General features: G+C 43.3%; 1 protein-coding gene across 3 annotated transcripts in view; it reads right to left on the bottom strand.

Annotated features, from left to right (window-relative positions):
- Nucleotides 1-15220, bottom strand: part of LOC148890793 (semaphorin-3F-like) — a 53924-nt gene that overhangs the window by 4910 nt on the left and 33794 nt on the right. For 2 of the 3 annotated variants that reach the window (XM_089009616.1, XM_089009618.1), the window contains exons 4-18: nt 15007-15069; nt 14462-14581; nt 13416-13505; nt 11283-11376; nt 10672-10791; nt 10398-10537; nt 8714-8828; nt 6024-6093; nt 5797-5941; nt 5399-5621; nt 4831-4919; nt 4680-4721; nt 4423-4580; nt 1569-1636; nt 473-606 (exon numbers count right to left, since the gene is read on the bottom strand). In XM_089009616.1, the coding sequence (XP_088865742.1) occupies nt 473-606; nt 1569-1636; nt 4423-4580; nt 4680-4721; nt 4831-4919; nt 5399-5621; nt 5797-5941; nt 6024-6093; nt 8714-8828; nt 10398-10537; nt 10672-10791; nt 11283-11376; nt 13416-13505; nt 14462-14581; nt 15007-15069 (1671 nt within the window). The remainder of the gene's footprint in view (nt 1-472; nt 607-1568; nt 1637-4422; nt 4581-4679; nt 4722-4830; nt 4920-5398; nt 5622-5796; nt 5942-6023; nt 6094-8713; nt 8829-10397; nt 10538-10671; nt 10792-11282; nt 11377-13415; nt 13506-14461; nt 14582-15006; nt 15070-15220) is intronic. The other variant, XM_089009617.1, reaches the window with a different exon arrangement.

Below are 15220 nucleotides of genomic sequence, written 5' to 3'. Positions count from 1 at the left end.
GTTGTTGAATTTACAGTCAAACCTCAGTTTTCGAATGTCTCAGTTCGGTTTTCTTTTGATGCTTTGGTTTGCAAGCAAAAATTGGTTTCCGACAGAACTGAGTGCACACGAATGCACCACTGGACTTCCTTCTACGTCACTTCCTTGTGTCACACTCATTGTGACCGACGTGTCGTGTGAGCATTTCATTGTGAGTCGACATGTTTGTATTGTTTAATACCAATTACAACAAAGCAGATATTGATTAAAATGGGAAATGTTTCACTTTTTGACAAAATCGGTTTTCGAACACGTTTGTGGGATGCATGATGGTCAAAAGCCATGGTTTGACTGTATTTACACCGCAACGCTTGGAGCCGTCAAAATTGATGCTCCTCCACCCCACCCAAAAAAACAAAAAACAAAAACAAAAACCTCATCACATGCACATTGACGTGGGTGTGTTTGAAAGAGAGGCTTTGTGGCATCTGACCTCCTTCCTGCGGTCGCTGTTATCTCTCTGCAGATGCCATTTGATGACAGCATGCGGGGAACGGGCCTGACACTCCAGGAAGGTACTGCTTCCCTCCACCCCATACTGTACCATCTCAAGAGTATTCTTATTAGCTGCGGGGGAAAAAATGGAGAAAAGGTGTTACCATGGCAACAAAACACTCATTACCATGAGCTTCCCTTCACACCCAATCTTCCAAAGTGGCAACGAACTCAAAAGCACTCGTGATGTGTCGTCCGTTCTAACAAGAAAATGGCACCGGCTTGTTTTGGACCTCTATTCCCCGCCCCCAGTCTTCAGTTAAAGCCACGTGATTGGTCAAGAACGCAGCAGTTAGGGGAGGTGGTTTAAACATCAAAGAGACAAGCAGACGACAAAGAGAGTTACACAATGGATAGAAAACAGTGACATTTGGACTTCCACTTTGATAGTTCAATGGCAGTGTCGACTGCAAGGTTAAAATTCCCATCAATCAAACTCCACAAATAACCCGCACAAGCCATCTGTACACTTGATGCAAAAACATATCAACGCAGCTAAACAGAACACAATTGATGAGGAACTAAATACAATTATCACACAGAAAGCCCCTACAAGGGATCATTCCTCAAGATGGTGAAAGAAGAAAGCTACGTTCCTCATCAAGTATTTAATGCTATGAAACCGGCCACTCCATTCCATTAAGCCATCAACGACCATCACAAAGGTAAATAAAATGACTATATTATTCTCATTTTAATGGCTTCCTATGGGAAATTAATTTTTGGGATATACACTTTTCGCCTTACACACTCTGTCGGGGAACCAATGAAGTTTGTAAGCCAAGGTATCGCAGCACACCATTCGCACCACCAATGGTGTATTTTCTTATTCACCAGAAAATACGGTAACTAGGAGTGACTCATTCTGAACACAAGGGACATAATGCAGCCACGCGGGCCCATTACAATGATTATTGCGAATGGTTTCAAGTAGCAGAGATATAGCATTACTGCAGCACTTGGGGCCCCGCGAATGAAGCAAATAGCGTCGACAAAGGGCGGAACGCGAACTCTGGGATGCCCCAATGCCTCACCGTTGGAGTTGAAGCCTCGACACTGGCGAATGGGGTTCCCGTACTTGACGTCTTGTCTCCGACTGCGTCTAAAGGGGTCCGACCAGTGTTGCGCAATAACGGGGAAGAGAGGGAGAAAGAGGGAGAGGGGAAAAAATATGGCATAAAGCAACTGAAAGGCATTCCACGACATACTGTACTGGATAGGGTAGTTCGTCCAATATCATAAATCCTACAAGGACAAAAAACTGAAACAGCCAGCTGAGTGGCAGAAGACATTTTTCTTTGCTTTTTGGTGGGGCCACAGTACAGAGCTTGTGACCGACGAGTAAGGTTTGAATCTGTCCCGTTGTCATTGCTGTGAAGAAAAGCAGTTGGTCTGACATTAGAGCATACCTGTCAACCTTGGCTAATAGCTGCCGCTATGAATGATTACAATTCCCGTATAAAAGTTGTAGTACGCCGTACATTGTTTGAAATGATAAAAAACGCTAACACAAGCAGAAATGCAGTTTACCGCGCATGCGCACATTATGCTTTCATAATCGACCGTACGCAGTGATAAAAAATATATACATATGATCGAGTATTACTTTTGCTCCGCTTATTAATGATTGCAATTCCCCTTATTAGGCGATAATAAACTTTACAAACACAACCCAACACATAATTATTTACTTATAGCAAGAATAAAAACAGCGATAGAATAAAAACAAAGGTAATTTGTTTAAATTATTTTATTTACTCAATACACACCACAAGCAATTATTTCATATTTTTTCTTAGTGCTCTCCCCCATGTGGTGAATTTAGTCTTGCTTATTATATGCAGCAGTGCAGAATTTAGCAGACTTCATCTGTTCTAAATATGGTTTTACTCTGTAGCACACATGATGTTAAAGTATCAGTTCCCATTGACTTTCTATACACCCTCTCACTGTCTGCATTAGAATGAGGAATGCAGAGCAAAACGCTGTATATCTTTTCCATCAACGGGAAGCGACTTTGCCCAAAGGCACTTTTTTATTTAAATATATGTGGCCAAAAAGCCTCTGATTTTATTGGTTTTCCATCTTGGCTTTTTTGTGGGATGAGATTATTAGGTAGCAGTTGCAACACAAATGCCGGACTTCAAATACGGAAACGGAAATACAAAATCAAACGAAAACAATGTGCCGCGCATATCATGTTTCATCAACAAAGACTCGATAACCGCAGAAAATAAATGCCTGATCAAGAATAACTTTTGCTGGTATACCGCGGACACCATGACAATATTAATAATTGACAAACGCGTTGTCGCTACGAGTGACCGAGACGAACCGGATTAGAGCCGAAATGGGTAAGATAAGATCGATCTTACTTAAAAAAAAAAAACATTTTTTTTTTTTGTATAAAAGTGTTATACGGCGTACACAATTCAAAATGATGAAAAAAACATAAAATACGGGGAAAACGTATACGTTGACAGGTATGTTAGAGGATGCCAATCAACGCAACGCACCATACCATGAACCCTTTTTGACCTAGTGATCAAGATTGAAGGACGGTCCGTGTAACATTTTTTTACTAATTGTTTAATGTAATTTAATTTTGTTTTAATTTAATGTCATGTAATTTAATTTATTTGAATTATTAATGATGAATTATTTTGTTGTTTTAACTTCAAGATGGCTGTCAGAGCAGTTCAAGACATGTATCATGACTGTAAGACAGTTGTGAGGTGTGCTGTCGGTGTGACTGAGGAATTCAAGGTGGAGCTGGGACTCCACCAGGGGTCAGCTCTGAGCCCCTTCTTATTTGCTATGGTGATGGACAGGCTGACCGACGATGTGAGACAAGAATCTCCTTGGACCATGATGTTTCCAGATGACATTGTGATCTGTAGCGAGAACAGGGAACAGGTGGCGGAGAAACTAGAGATGTGGAGATAAGCCCTGTAAAGGAGAGGAATGAAGATCAGTCGCAGCAAGACTGAATATATGTGTGTGAATGAGAGGGATCCAAGTACAAGAGTGATGCTATAGGGAGAAGAGATAAAGAAGGTGGAGGATTTTAAGTACTTGGGGTCAACCGTCCAGAGTAATGGAGAGTGTGGAAAAGAGGTGAAGAAGCGTGTCCAGACAGGCTGGAGCGGCTGGAGAAAAATGTCAGGTGTGATGTGTGATAGGAGGGTTTCAGCTAGGATGAAAGGAAAAGTGTATAAAACTGTGGTGAGACTAGCCATGATGTTTGGACTGGAGACAGTGCCACTGATGAAAAGACAGGAAGCAGAGCTCGAGGTAGCAGAGCTGAAGATGTTGAGGTTTTCTTTGGGAGTGACCAGGTTGAATAGGATCAGGAATGAGTCCATTCGAGGGACAACTCATATTAGAGGCTTTGGAGAGAAAGTCAGAGAGGCCAGACTGAGATGGTTTGGACATGTCCAGAGGAGAGAGACCGACGATATCGGGAGAAGGATGCTGAGCCTTGAACTGCCAGGCAGGAGACCGAGAGGAAGACCGAAGAGGAGGTTTATGAATGTGGTCAAAGAGGACATGAAGGTATCTGGTGTGAGAGAAGAGGATGCACAAAACCGGGATAGATGGAGGACATTGATTCGCTGCGGCGACCCCTGAAGGGAAAAGCCGAAAGGAAAAGAAGAAGAACTTCAAGATGGCGCTGCAAGAGTATCTGCCTTTACAGCAGCTCCTAGATGTTATTTTTCTACTTACCATATTTTCCAGTGTATAAGGCGCACCTTATACTCCGGTGCACCTTATACACCAGAAAATACAGTATTTTTTCTCTTCCTTTGCTTACTTTGCTGCTGTGAAATAGGAGTTTCTCCAATGTGAGACAAATCAACTTGATCTCATCTCATCGCAAGGTCTCACCTCTTCTGGGAAGCCGAGTAACGGGAACACGATTTGCCGTCCCAAGCGCAGTAAGGGTCTCTGGCCAAACAGCAGTCGGCGCACGCTTCTCCATAAACGTCGCAGCGGTGAAGCGCCAGCTGGGTTAGCCCGACCGTGGATGACACGTACAGCTGTTGCTGTTCCGACCAAAAGAGGAGGGAGCGGGTGTGGAGGTGTTCTGACACTGTCAAATAAGGCAACAACATAGCTTGGTTGCATAGTAGAGACACGCTTACCCTTTTGGAGGACACTTTCATTGTCGTAACTGGAGTTGGAACCTAAAACGTAGGGAAAAAAAGTTAAAAAAAATGATAAAATTGTTAGTCTGGCTGCAGTGGAACCCGTCAAACAAGCAAAACGGGAAAAAGAGGAAGAAAAAAAGCCCACCCTGAACACCTCAACCTCTTCCAGGACGAGCTCCTCAGTCTGCAGGTCATCTCTGGGAAGAACGATAACTTTCTGAACTGTTCCCTTGTCTGTGGAACAAACAAACACAAAGACGCACATGGCTGTCAGCTGCGCAGAAACGCAACTCTCAGCGCTTGCTTTGGTATCCATCCATCCTTACATTCAACACCACCATCCACCCTTCAATCCAACCCTACGATCCAGTGCCACCATCCATCATTCCATTCAACCTCACTATCAATCCATCCCTAAATCCAACCCCACCATCCAACACCATCCATCCCCACCCTTCGATCCATCCATCCAACCTCACCTTCCCATCCATTCTAATCCATTCAACCAACCATCCATCTATTCATCCAACCCCACTATCCATCCCATCCATCCATCCATCCATCCATCCATCCATCCATCCATCCATCCATCCATCCATCCATCCATCCATCCATCCATCGACTACTGTGCTTGGCGGACGGGACCGGTTATTGTTCCAGCCACTTGAGCGTCAAGTGAGAGCATAAAAGAACAAAACCAGGTACCAACTCACCAGTTCCCAAGAAGAGCACCTCATAGTTGCCATCGGCAGCAGTCACCTGGTCTACGGCAATCGTGGTGAACTCATAGTCCGTGTTGGTACGCACCACGAGGGGGCGCTTGTGCACCGGGTAGACAGCATTGTACATGGCCGGGTGAGTCCTCATGAAGTTGATCACTTCATCCGGATAATCCTTGGTGGACTTCATATTGGGGGTGAACGTGCCTCCGGGGCACTACGGAAAAAACGGCAACAACAACAGGTGAAATGCTCAGCTGAAAACAAAAAACACACCGTCTTAAAATTGAGCAGTTTTTTGGTCACTTGGTTCCTATTTGTGGCGGAGGGTGAAGAAAATTCAATGCTATGCCAGCTTGGTGTGAGTGACAGCTTCAGTAGGTGAGATTTACCGTGCCTGGGCGGGGGTAAGGGATCTTCCCGGTGTAGGCCACCCACTGGTAATTGGGACCTTCCTTGTGGGCAAAAGGTCCATTGAAGACCATGCGGATGTCAGCCATGGAGTAAACACAAACGGCCGAGCCTTTGAAGACAGAACTGAGACGAGCGGGGGGAAATATTGTTAGGAAAGTTGAAAGAAAAAAAATCTATTTATTTGTATTGAGCGCAAAAAACCAACCCGGAGACGGTAAAGACTCCATAAATAACCGGATTCTTGTTGTCCTGCGTTGGTTGTATGTAAACATTACCTGAAAAAAGAGAACAATGGCTTTATTGCAAAGAGAAAAAAAGGAATGCAACATTGTACTTACTGTATCTTCAAAAATGCTTACACTGGTCCTGTGCCAAATAGATTGTCACAAAAAACCCTTCAGCGTATAAATCAATCCCTGTGCCCAAATCTTTAACCTGATTCTCAAATAAGAATTTCCAGAGGACGAACCCATTACAAATAGTGTGTCACTCACCTCACAGCGCAATTTGTAAAAAAACACACATGTCATTGTTTTGCCTGCTAACAGATGTGTCACGTGATTCTCAAGCCAGAGTCACCCTTGTTTGAAGTAATTGTCGACAATTAAAAAAAAGCAAAGTACGATTTTTGGGACGTCGTCGGCTGGGTTGAGATGAAAGCAAGAATTCGCTTGTCACGATCAAACGACCTAAACGCTCATCGCACATCTTGAGCCACACGGTGAGGCTGCTGCATCAGTACCCAGTCACTGCGTGGCACGATTTTAGAGCTCTTACACACACGGAGACATCACCCCCCATCCCCCCCCCCCCACCTGTGGACCCTCAGCCCCCTTACCAGAAAGATTACTATGCTCACAGCCAAACACATTCCTATATGGTGATCTGTGGGCCATCAGTCCTCTTTTCCACGCAAATTTAGGAGTGTGTGTGTGTTGGACAGAAAATAAAGAAATATTGCGTAAGACACCTCAACAGAAATGAAACGGCGGTATGGGGGTTCCTGTGTCCCATGACGGTGCCCTCGATGGGTCATAAAATGAAAACGAGGGGAGAGAGCAACAACGTGGGCTACAGACCTAGCTCACATGGCATTACGGGTATGAATGTGAGACACTTTTGACAGGTGCTTCTGTACAAACACAGGCGAGAGCTTTTCTTTTGGTGTATGAGATGTGATGGTACTTGACAGATATCACTCATTTCCTGTTTTTTATTCCTTGTGGGCAACGTGATACGGCCAAAATGATGAACTGTACGACATTGTAGATTTCTAGAAAAGGTCGCTATAAAACTTGCTTTGACAAAATTGATATATTTGAGGTGCTAAGTGGTGCTAAATTCTGTTCCCTTAAAGGACAACCGACACCATTTTGTTGTTTCCTAACTGACATCAGAAAAACGTTTTATAGCATCTAAAATACCCAAAACACGCAGGCTGATATTTTAGTCAAATTCAAAACATCAATAAAAATGACTTAAAGTGTCCAAAAACTGCCACAAATCAGCTCAGATTTTTCAGAAAGTCCCGCCCCCAGTTCGTGACATCACGCCAGGTCATCTTGCCTAGCTCAAGAAACAAAACAATTGGCTCACGGAGTTCAGATTCGGAGAAGATGAATTCTTGTTACTCAGCCAGTTATGAATATGATTGAAATAGTTCAGAAAAGGAAAGCATATATGTTCGCAATCGATTAAAGGAGTCCTCCAATATCAATTCGAGCCGTCAATGACACCAATGTAGCGTCACAGAAAATGCAGAAGATGGCGCCCAAGCTCCATTAGAAATGGGCTGATTTGTCTGCTGGGAATTTGTGTCAGCGAGTATCAAATAGTAGTATTGGTACAACACACAACGATTCACCATCGCGTTATTTATGAGTTTTCCTTCTAATTTCGCCATCAACACGGATCAACACGAAGTTTTCAGACTAAACCATGTACCCACAATGCATTGTGTGTCGCTTTCTCTTGAATAACAAGACTTCCTGAATATTCAGTGCGCGTCTTAAAATGTAAAATATAGCTATATGCGGTGGAATCTTTGTAAAATACGCACAGTAGAAGTCATTTGAAGTGATTTTACAAATTATGGACACAACTTGTCTGGAGGCGTCGGTTGTCCTTTAAGCAAAAAAAAAAAAAAAAAAAAAAAAAAAAGACATACAGTCGAACTTGCATTTTGGACCATAATCCGTTCCAGAAATCTATGTGAAAACCGATTTGGTCGAAAACCGAAACATTTCCCATTATCATCAATGTAATCAAAGTATTTTTTTTAAATCGTGATTGAACAATACAGTACAAACACCCTTGCCCACAATGGAACGCTCCACGAGGGTAATGCGTTGGTCACAATGAGACGTGACACGAGAAAGTGACGTACAAGGAAGCGGAGGGGAGTCCAGTGGTGCATTCAGGTGTGCTCAGTTTGGTTGAGAACACATTTTCAAGGAATAGAAAACCTGAAATATTTGGTCGAAAACTGAATAGGTTGAGAACCGAGACGTTTGAAACCCCAGGTTTGACTGTAAAACACTAATGTGTCAGTCACAATGAGACGTGAAACGAGGAGGTAACATAAGGAAGCGCAGGGGAGTCGAGTGGTGCATTCGTGTGTGCTCAGTTTTGTCGAGAACCCATTTTCGGTTGCAAACCCAGGCATAAAAACAGCAAAATTTTGAGTCGAAAACTGAATTGGTCAAGAACCGGGACGTTCGGTTTGACTGTATATTTGACTTAATATTGGATCGAGACTGTTGAAACGCAACAGACGTGGAAAGGTCGTGCTCACTCAATTGAGGGAGGAAAATATGTGAAATGAAGCGTTCATTTCGGGAACCATTGGGTAACTATGTTCATCAACAATGCACACGTGGTGTATTCTGGACTCACGGAGTTCGTCAAAGTGCGTCTCCATTCCATCCGCCCCTGGCACAGAGCAGATGAGCCTGGCCTTCAGGAAGGTGCTCCACTTGTTGACCAGACAGCAGTGCCCACCATCATCATTCTATAAGGATGAGAGCAAAAAAGCGTCTTTTTTTTGTTATTATTTCACCCAACTCACATACGATCCGCCGACTCATCCTCATACTCTCGACTGAAAACAAACCACATGTGGAGTCTCCCACAAAAAACTCAACAAGTCGGTTTGCATTACGAGGAAGTTTCACGGCGGATGGGGGGAGGGAGTGATAAACAAGCTATCTGCATATTTACACTTTTCCAACTGCGGTGGAGGAAAAAAAAAAGAAAAATAAGACTGATATGGAGTCAGCCGGAAACCGTCTTGTATAAACAATGCACTTTTTAGGAGAACGTTGTGTTTGGTCTGTGACAGAAATTGATGTCAGCCAAAGGAAGCTATGATGTATTTTATGTACAGTGATAGCTTGGCTTAGGAACTAAATTGGTTCTCAGAAAGTGTGTAAGGCGAAAAGTGTGTATTCAAAACATTAATTTCCTATAGGAAGCCATTAAAATTACAATAATCCGTTCCCAGGTCCCCATAAAACATAATTTTCAACTAAATAAGCCTCAAAACTACACAAAATATACCTTATTGTATCGATGAGAAGGTTTCTTCAGCCGTCATCTGTACAGATGACGGCTGAAGAAACCTTCTCATCGATGGACCACTCCTGTACGACTGAGAGCTTACACAGACATACCTTATTGTATGTATAATAAATGTGCTATGGTATTGCAATTAAAGAATAAACTGTCATTAAAACAACAAACGGTCAGTAAAGTCATTTTATTTACCTTTGTGATGGTCGTTGATGGCTTGATGGAATGGATAGCTTTTTGCATAAAGTGTCTTAGAAGTTGTGGTATTGCAACAGCAACATATGCAGACAGACACACTAAAGACTTCATTAATAGCTGGTTCCCTTGCTTTAACCGAAGACTGGGGGCTGGGAATAGAGGGAAAAAATAGCCGGCTGCCAATTTTAGCTTCGTTCACTTCAGAGATCCAGCTACAAGAACCGGCTCGTTCGCGAATGACACATCACTCATTGTGGCACTCCGTGTGTTTCCCGAAAAATAGTTTGTATGACAAGATTATATTCTCGAGAATTTAATGTTCGTAAGGCAAAACGTTTGCTAGCTAAAGCGTTCGTAAGCCGAGGTATCACTGTATTTTTATTGTATTTGTATTGTCTACTGTTCATTTTATCAGCAAATAGTGAAGGAGGTTTTTGGGGAAGTGGTCCGAAAAATGGACGGTGGGCCGCAAATGGCCGTCAGGCCGCAGTTTGGGCACCATAGCGTCCAGATTAATGAGGTATGACTCTTAACCCGTCTTCGCACTAAAAGGATCGTTGGATGAACAGACGGAGAGGGTCGTAAGGTCAAAAGGTGAAAGGACAGAGGGCAGCCGGACTGACAGAGGGAGGCATTGTCGACAAGGAGGTGAAAGACACACGTTAATTCCAGCACATCAGTGTTGGCCAAATGCTAATTCGGCACACGTAAATACTTCAACCCAGCGGTTTGGTCCTAAGGACGCAGGAGACTCCGGCCTGTTTTCATACGGATGCAGCCCCAAACAAACACATGGCAATGGTATACACACCAGGCAGATGCGTCCGATGCGGGACTGAGTCATGGGACTCTGGCCCATCTCCGAGGACGTCTCCCGGAAGAAGAAATACAGCTTGTCGTCATTCCTTTCCGCACTATCGGGGATGAGGTGCACATGGACGAAAGTGGGATCTGTGGGTCGAAGAGGCTGACATATTTTATACACTGAATGTTGTTTTTGCCTGCTCTGCACTTTTTGAGAGACGCCCGACTGATGGGACAGTTGAGAATGTCACTGGAACGTCTGAAAGAAGTACTACATTTACCATTCAACCATCTGGAGTTGTACTGATCGGTTCGCATGGCGGTTTTTGTCCCCAAAGTGCGGAAAATGGCGGAGTCCGTTCCCATGAAGTCGACGTAGACGCCAGCGTAGAGTTCGCCATCTGAAAAGAAAGAAAATCAGTCGCTGCAGTCAAATTTCACCAACACGATTGGGACAAAACACACAGTTGCGGTAATCTATATATTTTTTTTGATGAGTGTATGAATAAACACAACAGAAATCAAGAGCGTCCAACTCATTTCTTGCCATTGGCCACATTGTCATTACGGTTTGCTCTCAGGGGCCGTTATGTATTTGGGGAATCAATGAGAAAGTATATTCCCCACCACATATGACATATAGAGCGCACAACAAATTCATGAATAACTAGTTTTCAAATTTGAAGTCAAAATAATGACTGCCATTGTAGCCATTGTGTGCTATCAGACAATTTGAAATTTTGGTTGGGACTTTAGCAAGCATCATGGAATTTCTCAAGTTTGATTTGATTTTGCCAGCTGAAGAAAGTGATGTGGCGGGCAAGATTTGGCCCCCGGGGCTTGACTTAGACACCCATGCTGTAAATCATGCGATTGCATTGGAGGCACTCACTAATTAAAGCTGAAACGCTGTTGAGCTTGGGGTCGTAGGAGCACTTTCCTTTCCCAGAATCCAATTTTCCGGGTTCCAAATGAAAAATGTCTTCCTGCAATTGGAAAATCAGACAGGAGAATGACAATAAATTCAGCACACTTGATCTTGTCACAGCGAGTCCCCCACCCCCCATGGAGGGGAAACGAGGCTCCCCCGAACTCCTGTGCGACCTTTCAAGCATGATAGGGGATGGCTGATTCGAATAATGAATGTGTAAAGGTGGAGGAAGAATTTCATATCTATCTTCAAGCTACTCCAATGCAGAACGTTGTGCTGTGAGAAAATAGATCTCAGATTCTCGGTACACATGGTGGAACAGGTCTACGCTTGACACCTTGTAATCCAGCGCAGAAAAAAAAATCAACTAAGATTAAGATTGCTCGTGCGCCGTTGCTCAGCACACCAGCACTGAAAAGTGAGTGTTTGGAATTTATGAGAAGGAATAGCTGAATGCACAACGTGCAATGGCATGTCCTTATGGCTGCGCCTCCAAGACCATCAAATCATGTCAAATCCTCATTTCGATTCCCTGTAGGGACAAAGATGTCTGTCGTTGTCCATCAGTCGCAAAGCGGGGGAAGCGGCCGCGGCACCATACGAGACTCCCTCGTACTACCCTCCCACTACTCCTCCTCCTCTAGATTCTAACTCAAATGTGATTAAAATCACCACTTGTGCAACAAGAGCGTGCTGGAAGCTCACTCTCAATCATAGAATGCAATGCCTCAATTCAAAAAAGACAAAAAAAGGTCCAAATAACGTCAGCCTTATCCTGCAATTATTTTATTCCCTTGCCGCAGTGTATGTGCTAAAACACTGGTGTCAAAGTCAAGGCCCGGGGGCCAAACGTGGCCCGCCACATAAATTTATTTGGCCCGCGAAAGCAATTCAAACATGAAATTCCATAATACTTGCTGAAGTCCGAACCAAAATATCAAATTGTCCCATGTAAACAAACATAACAGTCATTATTGTATACTTTAAATTTGAAAACTAGTACCATATTTTCCGGTGTGTAAGGCGCACCCAAAAGCCATGGTTTTCTTCAAAAGATGACCCTGCGCCTTATACGCAGGTGTGCCTTATATGTGAAGTAATATTGAGCCACAACAGGTCTCGCCAGTAATATCAGCAGCCACCGATTCCATTTCTCCCCGCCGCCAAATGTGGAAGTAGTGAGTAAGCTTTGAATCTACTATAGGGCCTTATAATGTGGTGTGCCTTATATTTGGAAAACTTTTATATATTCATATATTATATTTGGGAAACTTTTGTCATTCATTGAAGGTGCACCTTATAGTTCGGTGCACCTTATAAATGTAAAAAGTTGGAAAAAACACCATTCTTTGAGGGTGCGCCTTATACTCCCGTGTGCCTTATACTTTCGTGCACCTTATACACAGGACAATACAGTAATTCATTAATTTGTTGTGCGTTCTGCATGCAATATGTGAAGGGGATAAAACATTCCAATGCCTTCCCCAAATTTATAATGGCCGCCAAGAGGAAACCGGAATTACCATGTGGCCCGCAACAAAAAATAACTTTGACACCCTTGTGCTATAAGGTCTGACAAATAATAGGACGAGAAAGCTTTTTCACTCCGACCATTAATCAATTATTTAAAGTGCCGTGGAAAACATGTTCAAATGTGCAAGTCTTTTATTTCCTTTGCCGCGCAGCTACAAACGACCGACCGCTTTTTGCTCTGGGCTAATCTAGCGCACGTTGGGATTTAGCGAAATGCTAACAAAACCTGCTCTGAAGAGACCGAGAAAAACCCTGGTGTTGAATTGGATTTGCTGGGTGGGACAAGGAATCACCATTTTGAAGTTTCAGATGGCTGAATAAATTCAGACGCGTCCGAGTAAGGAAGAATGATGAAAGAATGAGGTTAGCATTCAATAAATTATGTAATTGCAATTCAGGGTGGGTAGACCACAACATTAACAAAGTGTACAAAATGGTCAAAAAGCATGCTTGGGATTGAAAAGTTGAACACAGCATGGCCAGAAAGAAAGGAAGGGCACATGCAGTTTGTCCCAAGCTTTATGCACAAGTGGGGTCCAAACGGGGGGGCCGACATCACACCTTGAATCCAAGCGACTCGTGCACAGCGCTGGATTTAGCGGCGCGGTTTGCTCTTCCTCTGGCCTGCGACATCTGTAGATACGCGGATGTCTAAAACGGGAGATAGCAACATAGCCTGGAGTTATGCCAATAGAACGGGAAATGGTCTGGAAACATCTTCTTTGGGGTGAGCGCAATAAATAAATAAATAAAAAATAATTAAACAAACAAAACCATTTTTTGTTTTCCTCTGCAAAATGGAAAATGAATTGGGTGAAATGGGTCAGAGCTTAGAAATGTGAACATTGTGCAAACGTAGTGAAATCTTCAATTCCTCAGTTGGTTGAGAAAGGCGCCCTGGGGAATACCCACAATATGTACAATGTGTTAATGAAAATAACCTTCCCGTCCACAGACAAAACCATGAACTTTCCAGTAACACCCCATAATGGGAGGTCCCACTTTCAATTACTGGGGGGGACAAGTTCTCACTCACGTAGCGGCGTTGGCCAGAGGTTTTGGAAAGGGTGGCGAAGGATGGCGAGATTGTTGACCGAAAATACCTTTTTTTCCAAGACGATCATACAGAAACCAGATGCAATAAGGAACTCTTAAAACCCATACTTTCGGCTATCTAGTTCTCTGGACACTTTCCACTTGAATCTCTGAGGATCGTCCAGTAGTCAATTACATCCCGTGTGCCCCTTTTTCTCAAAGTCCCGCGGTCATCATTGGGAAACAAGAACAATACTAAAAGAAGCCTGAGCGTTTAATGCGAGTGAGTGGGGAGGTTATGATTCCTGGCTTGCTTTGGGAAAATTCAAGTGGCGCCGTTACATGTCGAGGTGGCTTTAACAGCTCATTTGGGACAACAGCTGCGCGCGGGTAAATCTGTGGCGCCTGCTTACAGGCACCAGGCCAGAAACAGAAACCTAATAGTTAGACAGCATGTAAGTAGCCTAGAACAAGTTGGGTAGAGAATATAATCAGAAATTTAATTAAAAAAAATCTAGGCACCACATTGTCCGTGATGAGGATTGAAGAAGGATTTTTTTTAATAATCTTACCTGAGATTTACGCCCCCGGTGGACAAAAGTACAGACAGGATTGTAAGCGCCGGTCCCACAGACATAAAGCTGCGTCCTATTCCATGGCTCAATTAGGCGGATGAAGTTAGCGCACTCTTCCTGAAGAGGTGAAGAACAGCACGGAATTATCTCAACATAAATTATAAAGAGAAACCTTCATACTTTTCCAGCCATCATGAAATAAGATAAACCGATTGCTATTTCCACTCAAAACTTATCCAGTTATTCTAGATGGATGGATAGATGGATGGATTGATGGATGGATGATGGGTGGATGGATGGATTTTGATTGGAGAAGGCTATTTTGTTGATTTATTTGTGAGCGTGTTTTGTGCGGAGCACTTTGTCACACCAGTGGCTCTTGTGAAAGTATGAGTTGGGAATTACAACCGGTGATTTAAAATGATTTTTGGGGGAACTTTTATCCAAAGCCATTTTTAAAAAGCTGCCGAGCCAAAAGGAAATCATCTAAATCTACTGACTGCTGCTGACATGGCATGTTAGCTGTCAAGAGGCGTACTTACACTGGCATCTTTCCCACTTACGAGGCATTCCATCTTTCTTCGTTCAGACACTGGCCAGTGGACCTGCGAGCAGGAAAACACTTTGTATTTGAAAATTGTTTCATAATAGTTTAGAAGCATTTGATGCAAAAATTTCAATTTGCACCAAAGCAAATACTGTTTAGTCCCGTAGGAATTGTAACAGCCTTAAAATGACTCACAAGTCAACACAAAA

Source organism: Hippocampus bargibanti, linkage group LG12 (assembly GCF_051943395.1).
Source record: "Hippocampus bargibanti isolate YZ-2025 linkage group LG12, ASM5194339v1, whole genome shotgun sequence".
NCBI lineage: Eukaryota > Metazoa > Chordata > Actinopteri > Syngnathiformes > Syngnathidae > Hippocampus > Hippocampus bargibanti.
Note: the sequence above shows the minus strand (reverse complement) of the source record. Positions and strands in the feature narration are given on the sequence as shown.